This window comes from Corvus brachyrhynchos, unplaced genomic scaffold, assembly GCF_000691975.1.
Source record: "Corvus brachyrhynchos isolate BGI_N302 unplaced genomic scaffold, ASM69197v1 scaffold297, whole genome shotgun sequence".
Classification (NCBI taxonomy): domain Eukaryota; kingdom Metazoa; phylum Chordata; class Aves; order Passeriformes; family Corvidae; genus Corvus; species Corvus brachyrhynchos.
In genome coordinates this window covers 333,808-340,988 of record NW_008239118.1, presented here as the reverse complement: position 1 = coordinate 340,988, position 7,181 = coordinate 333,808, and the positions used below count along the sequence as shown (strand labels likewise).

The 7,181-nt window shown below is 48.9% G+C and overlaps 1 protein-coding gene across 1 annotated transcript; it reads right to left on the bottom strand.

The window, feature by feature from the left end:
* Positions 1 to 241: 241 nt before the first annotated feature.
* ST8SIA3 (ST8 alpha-N-acetyl-neuraminide alpha-2,8-sialyltransferase 3) lies at positions 242 to 6,938 on the bottom strand. The gene is given in 3 exon segments (XM_017739891.1): positions 242 to 4,323; positions 4,534 to 5,091; positions 6,778 to 6,938. Coding segments are annotated over 3 exon segments (1,002 nt in total). The 3' UTR covers positions 242 to 4,040.
* Positions 6,939 to 7,181: the final 243 nt, after the last annotated feature.

Below are 7,181 nucleotides of genomic sequence, written 5' to 3'. Positions count from 1 at the left end.
GGGAATGTAATTTACCTTAATGAGCCAATCAGTGCCCAGATTCCCACGCTTTTTATCTCCACGTATTCCACGGGAGTGCAGAATTTGATCCATCACACCAAGCTTGTTGCACTGCATAATGAAATACAGGGAGCATTAAGCAACACCATTGGCAACTCCTCTGGTGAAGTTTTCCAGTAAAACCCTATCAGTGGCCCAGAGCAGTTTGGGAAATAATAAGGAAGAAGTGGAGGCAGCAGAGTTTTACAGACTCCCAATGCACAAGAAACCATTTTATTTAAAAACAATGCATTCAATATCGGGTTATGGCACATGAGTCAATGCTGCAGGCACATCACACCGCGGGATCACACTGAGAGCTCCCGAGCTCCCGATGCTCACGACGAGAACGCGGCACGGTCATGAGGGGAGCCAGGGCATGATGTGCTGTGCAGCCTGTCCCCAGCCCCGGGCTGGGGACACACACAGCCTGGTCCCAGCCCCCAGGCCCAGTCCCAAGGCTCTCCATGCTCGTGAGGCTGGAGCAGCTCCACTTGCAGCGTCCTTCCCACCACGGGCGCCTTTGCCGCTCACCTGAGACTTGCCCTGGCCTTTTATGAACATCAGCCATTGAAAAATAAACAATGCTTTTAAGTATGGCCCTTAATAATGAAGCCTTTATTACAATTATGGCATTTTTTTTTCTTTTTTTTTAAAACGTTTATCTTTTCTTATTGAAAACAACTCCATCAGGCATTGAACTGTAGAGCCATTGGAATAAAGACACATTCTTTTACAGAAAACCTGCTTTTTCCTATTTGCCCTGTTTTTGCAGCCTCCATTCACAGTTAGTTCTGTTCCACAAAACTCTTGCTTTTTGGTTTAGTTCACAATTAAACCCGGTAGCCAAATGCCTGTTTTCACATGCCTCGCTACCATTCACCAAGGAGATGCAAGCAACAAAAACACAGACCCAAGATGTATAAAAGAAGAAAGGAAACATGTATTCCCAAACCTATGTACACCCCCAGCACCTTGGTACCCATCCTGTTGGCAGAGGGGCTGGAGCGGGATGTGCCTGCCACTGGACACTGTCCTGGCTGCCCAGGGCTGAGCAGGGTCTCCAAATGGAGGGAGCTGCTCAAGAGGACTTCTCTAGATTTTGGAACCTCAAATGTTTTGTACTTACAGTTATTGATCACGCTGCATTAGCTCTGTTGGCTTGTCTAGACATTCAGTCATGGGAAGGAAAATTCTCCCCGAGCCATCAGCAATTCATGCAGGAAGGTTTGGGACCAAAGAGAGGGAAGGAAGAGCCCAGCTGAGGTGATGCCGCATGCAGGGGCCACTGGCTGTCCTGAGCAGGGAGGGCAGTCCCCAGCACCTTCCAAATAACAATTAAATAAATAATTAAGATATTTGCTTATTAATGCAAAGGCATTTCTGCCAGAGAGAGGCAGCCCCAGAGAGCCTCTCCTCCTCAGCCACTGCCTTCTCCATCCCCTGCTGCCCTCACCTCTCCCTCAGACCCCACCAGGCAAAACAAAAGCTGCACACTTTGAGATGGTTTTCCACCTTGCACAAGCTTGGGCAAAAAAATATTGATACTAAGAAGCAATTTACTTTGGGCTGTGCTGTGCCATCGATCGTGGGGCAGAACTCCCCATCAAAATCAATGATTCTGAAATGTTCAGTGTGGGTCTGGAGCATCGATGGGGAGTTTTGCTTAAAAATCAATGATGTAATATGGCGCTCTGTCAATAATTTTTCTGTATTCCCATTTCCAAATATTTGCAGTCAGTTTTGTGCTTCCTTCTCTGCATTTGGTGCCCCTTTGTGCCTTTGGAAAGTTCTGGTGGTGATGCCAGGGCTGTCCCCAGGACTGACAGGGCGTTCTGTCCCTCTCTAGGACCAGGGGAGGTTCCAGAAACTTGCTGGAACCTTGCTCCCTGCTTTCATGCCAATATAATAATAGTTCTCATTTCTTTAATTTGCTGATGAGAAATAATGGGTCCCTACAGGAAACTGGTAAAATGCCTCTTGATAAAAATGTCTGGCATTAAGACAAGCCAACAAGGGTCACCCAGGGTTCAGAGTGACCCTTCTGCCCCGGTGGACTCTTTGCCATTAGGATTAGGGTTGCTGGGCACCTCTTTACCATGGACCCCAGTGACCAGAAATGACACCAGAAATGATTCAATCCTGCACTTCATTAACGAGCAGTACAGAGCTCTTCCTTCCCTGTGCAATTGCTGGTTTGGGGCTGAACAATCTGTGTGCTCCAGCACCTGGACCGCCCCGCCGCTGCCGGCCCCACAGCTCCCGGAGGCTGTGATCCCACAGCCCTTGCCGGCACTGGGGGGACTCAGTCCTTCCCTGGGGACACAGGCAGCAGGGAGGGACAGGGACAGCCTGTCCTTGTGCTCCGCGGGGTCTGTGCCCGGCACAGCCGAACTCCGCTGCTGGGGTCAGGCCCTCACGCACGATGACACCGATGAGAACATGGAGCACAGCTCCTGTGGCACCACACGGCACTGGCACATCACCACCACACCACGTGCAGCCCTGGGCAGGGGGCAGCGGGGGGGGTGGTCCCAGCCTCGACACAGCCCTAAACAGCCTTTGGAAAAGCAAAGCTGGGAACTGTGGGATAATTCAAATGAAGGAGAAAGCCACCAGCTCTTTCTCCGCCCGGGGGCGTGGGGGAGAACTGTCCCAGCTGCGGGGGCCAGCAGAGCTGCGGTGCCACGGTGGACACCAGGACATGCCCGGGCTGCTCAGGTTGGGTGTTGTGCTTGAGATCTCCTTCCTCATCTCCTATGTCGGCTTGTAGGTAAAGAAGCTGAGAAAAATTAACATGTGCCATTTTAAATATTGGATTTTGCATCTTTTTTCATTGTGGGGTCAGTTCTTACCCAGAATAGTAAAAAATGGTTGAATACCTGCCAGCATACTCACAAGAAACCCAGTTACTTCCCAGGGTCCTTTATCCTGAGACATAATGGCCAACACTTCCCAACTCTAAGTGACCCAATTGTTTGTCCTCTCCCCAAGCAGCCAAGGAAGCGTCTGCCCTGTCTGCCTTGGAGTGCTGTTGGTGACGGGAAAATGGGACCACTACTCCAGCTGTCTGACTGGTGAGTTACAGACATACATGGGGAAATCTCGTAATGGCATTTCCTCTTCCCTGCACTCCAGCTCTGTTCACTTCCCTACAAAAACCAGTTTTAAAAATCCCAGCTCCTGGCTTCCATTTTTGCCCATCCTGCCAGTCCCTGCCCAAGCAGAGGGACAGGGTTTGGGGCTTTTCTCACCCAATATGCCTCCAGAGAAGCCTAATTCCATTTACCATGGTGGTTTAACTTTGAAACCAAATGACAGAACAGTATCAGATGGATGGGAATGAACATGCTTCAGCCTGTCTAGTCTGGACTAGGATCTGTCCCAAATGGAATTAAAACACTGAAGTATTCCAAGAGTGATATAAACACCTAGCTAAGGTACGAGCCACTTTGTGACCTTCTTCTTGTTATTCTTTAAAAAATGTAAAATTCAGTAAATACGAAAATACCCAAGCGGTGGAAATCAGGATCCACACTGAGGAACTTGCGTGTGATGCTGCACCGGAATCCCGAGTGGCTTCCTCCATCGGCCACGGCAACGCTGAGCTATTGAGAGCAACAGATACAAAAGAAGCAAAACCTTTTAAAAGTAGCATTTCTAGCTCTAATGGGAAGGAACAATAAAATGAAGAGATTTAGGGTGCTTAGTGGAACGCTAAAATATGAAGAGATATTAAAACATACTGAGTGGCTTATCTAGAAATGCAAAATGTTTCAACTTTGCAGCTGCACAAATCGCATCTACAGAATGTGATAAAAGCTTCTGCACTGCTAAATACGCTGAAACCCTTGGATGGGCAGTGGCTAAAAAGCATCTTTAAATTATGGAAAAGACTTTAGGGTGGGTTTGTTTCTTTTTTAGAATTCTATCTGAAGAATGTTTAATTTGGTTTTGGGCACTTTTTTAGACAATCATTTGGCACTTCAAGATTTAGGTTCTTAGGCACAATGCGACAAGGTGAGTTTGGCCAGTCCTTCACCGTGCATCCTGTAGAGCAGCTGGAACTCTGCAGGCAGCTGGTGGGACTCCTGCCACTTGGTCGTGAACTTGGTTCCCTTCTTGTCATAGTAGTGGTACGGGAGGTCCTCCCGCGTGTTGGGGTCGAAGCCGAAGGGCCAGAATCCATACAGGTGGATCTCATCACATATGGCCGAAGCCAGGGTGTACATGAGGATACCTGTGCTCAGCCGCTTCGGGGACAAGTGCTTGTTCCTCCAGTACCTGGGGAGACAAGCACGTGAGTCAGAACCAATCTGTTCAGAAATAACTGAAGGATGTTCTGAAGCAACAACAAAACTGCAGTGGCACTAAAAACAAGTGGTCCTGACTTGCCAGACTGTGCCTATCATGTCAGGCATGAGGGGAAAAATCAGTTAAGAGATGTATTTGTACAAAGAGATGTATTTGGCCAGTTAAATGCAAGGCACCCACCTGTTAACGTGCTGCATGATATTTCCTGGCCAAGCCAACTGGACCTTTAGCTGCCCTCTGTGCTCAACGAAGAAGTCAACCAGTGTTCTCGTGACTGTCGCTGACGTGTGGAAGAAAAAAGCAGGGATCCAAAGAATGGCCCCATCAAGCTTTTTCAAACTTAAAAAGAAGTTGTTGCGATCCTGAATGGTCAAGAGGTTGTTGTAATACTTCTCCAGGATGCTGGGGTTGAAGGTGGTAAGGTTGGTTTTCTTTCCAACATCTTTCTGGAAAGCCTCAGTTGGAGCAAAATTGCACCGAAAGACAAAATCTGATTTATCAATTTCCTGCCCGCACTGGCTCCCGGTCAGGATCCCACTGTTGCCGACCACGGCGCAGATGTTGTAGTGCTTGTTCAGGATGGGAGACACATCAGGGAGCAGAGACCTGAAGTTATTGCTGATGGAGAAAACGTACTTATGGCTGGAATAATCGTAGTGCATCAGCTGCCCGATCCGAACGCTGCTCTTGGTCAGAGAAAAGTTTTTGATGACGTCAACATGCTGAAGGATTTCTTGCCTAAAACAAGAGCAAAATAACAGAAAACATGGAGTTCTATTTCCCCTTTTTTTGCAGTGGATTTGTTTTTCACCTAGACTTATATTTTTCTTTTTTTAAATTGTACTAAAGTAGTTTCCTGAGCAATAGAGTGCAGTGGTTTTTAAATTCATATAAATAGATGGGAATGAGGGAGCTGGCTCCTCACCTAGAGCTCCACTTGGCTTTACCGGCTGGTCCCTACTGACACCAGCTAAGGCTGTGCCTGTGCCTCTTGGAATACTGTCAGCATGAAAATATGGGATTGGCTTCTTAGGACAAGGGGCGCAGCTCCCAGTACATCCCCCAGAGTCACCCAGCTGTGGGGTGTGCACTGCACTGCCCTGTGCAGGCTGTGACATGGGGCCGAGGACGGGTTTCTTATATATATGTACACATATATATAATTTCATTAACAAGCTTCCAATCACAAAACCAAGCAACAGTTGCTGTCTCCAGCTATGCAAATATAGTTCCCTAATTCATATTTGAGCAAGCACAGCAGTACTTTTACAAGAGTTATTAGGGATACTTACAAAGCAAACAAAACCAACCCTGCTTGGGAATTTCCCTTGCAGGGCATAAAATTAGAAACCCAATAGGACTTTATTTACTTATGTTTATGGAAAACAAACAACCATTCCTCCAGCTTGCATCCTCCAATGTCTGAGCATTAATGGAGTCCCACTGGGTGCCCTAATTATGGGTTCTGGCTGACGGACAAGTGCAAAGGCAGCTCCTGAGGCATCAGCTAAAATCATCAGAGGGATAGCACAGTGACAAGCTTATGGAGCTGCTGGTGCCACGGACGGAGAAACACTGAGGGTGGCCACTGTCACATAGCCTGGGAGGTCCTGGGGAAAAGATGGGACAAAGTGCCACCTCCTCTCTGTAGCCCACAGCTCCTGAGGGCAGCATGTAGCAGCACTGGAAGGGAATTACTTGTCCTGCTGTCCTTGGACAGTGGCCTGAAGGGAGGAGGAAAGCCCAAACCTTGCACTGAGAGGTGCAGCAGCTTCATCCTGCCTGGCCACAGAGCTGGGTTCCTGCTCCCCAGGTGGGACATGTGAGCAGAGCCATGAGCCAGTCCCTAAACCGGCAGGCATTTGTCAGAACAAAATTACAATCCAAGATAGAAGTAGCTGTCTTAAATGGCTACACAGTCTTATTTTCTTTTATAGAAATGTTTAATATATGTAATCAGCCATTAGATGTATGTATAAAGAGTACAAAGCTCTGTGCCTGCCCCCGCAGCCAGAGCTGGAGGCAGGAGCAGCACTGCACTTGCTCGGAACTGCCGGCAGCTGGGAAGTTTCTCTGTGTGTGTTTTGGCCTCCATGAACACAGCATTTCATGGCTGTTAGAGCCCAAAGTGTTTCCAGTCTTAAACCACAGCTATTTATCCTGGAGTAACGACAATTCTACTTGCACGCCAGGAAACTGGGTCACGTTCCGGTACAATAATGTGTGTTGCAGCCTGGTGTCCTGCTCTGAAATAATCAAGTCTTCCAGGGGAGCTGCAACTGTCTGGGGAAAAGCTCTGGTTCAGCCTTTGTCTCTTGCCGCTGGCAAATTCCTGGGAGCTCAGAGTACTTAGCGGAGTATTGCATTCCCTTAACTCCCGGTGGGAAGGGGAACAGCCTGGGCCGTGCACAGCTGCCTGCTCACCTCTGGTGGGCGAAGGCGCTCCGGTTGAAGGCCCACTTGGAGGGCTTGTCCTGCAGCTCCTGGCCCAGGGAGTTGGTGATGGGGACGAACGAGGGGTCCAGGAACTTCAGCGCAAACTGGGACCTGGAGATGGACACAGACACTGAAACACGCACTCACATGGGGACATGGGGATACAGAGACAGCCACGCACACACATGGGGACACCCACGCGCACACATGGGGACACACGGAGACACAGAGACAGCCACGCACACACATGGAGACACATGGGGACACCCCCACACACATGGGGACACCCACACAACACACAGAGACCCCCTCAGAGCACACATGCAGACACATAGAGACATGCATACAGCACACATGAGGACACCCACGCAGACACAGAGACACCCACGCAA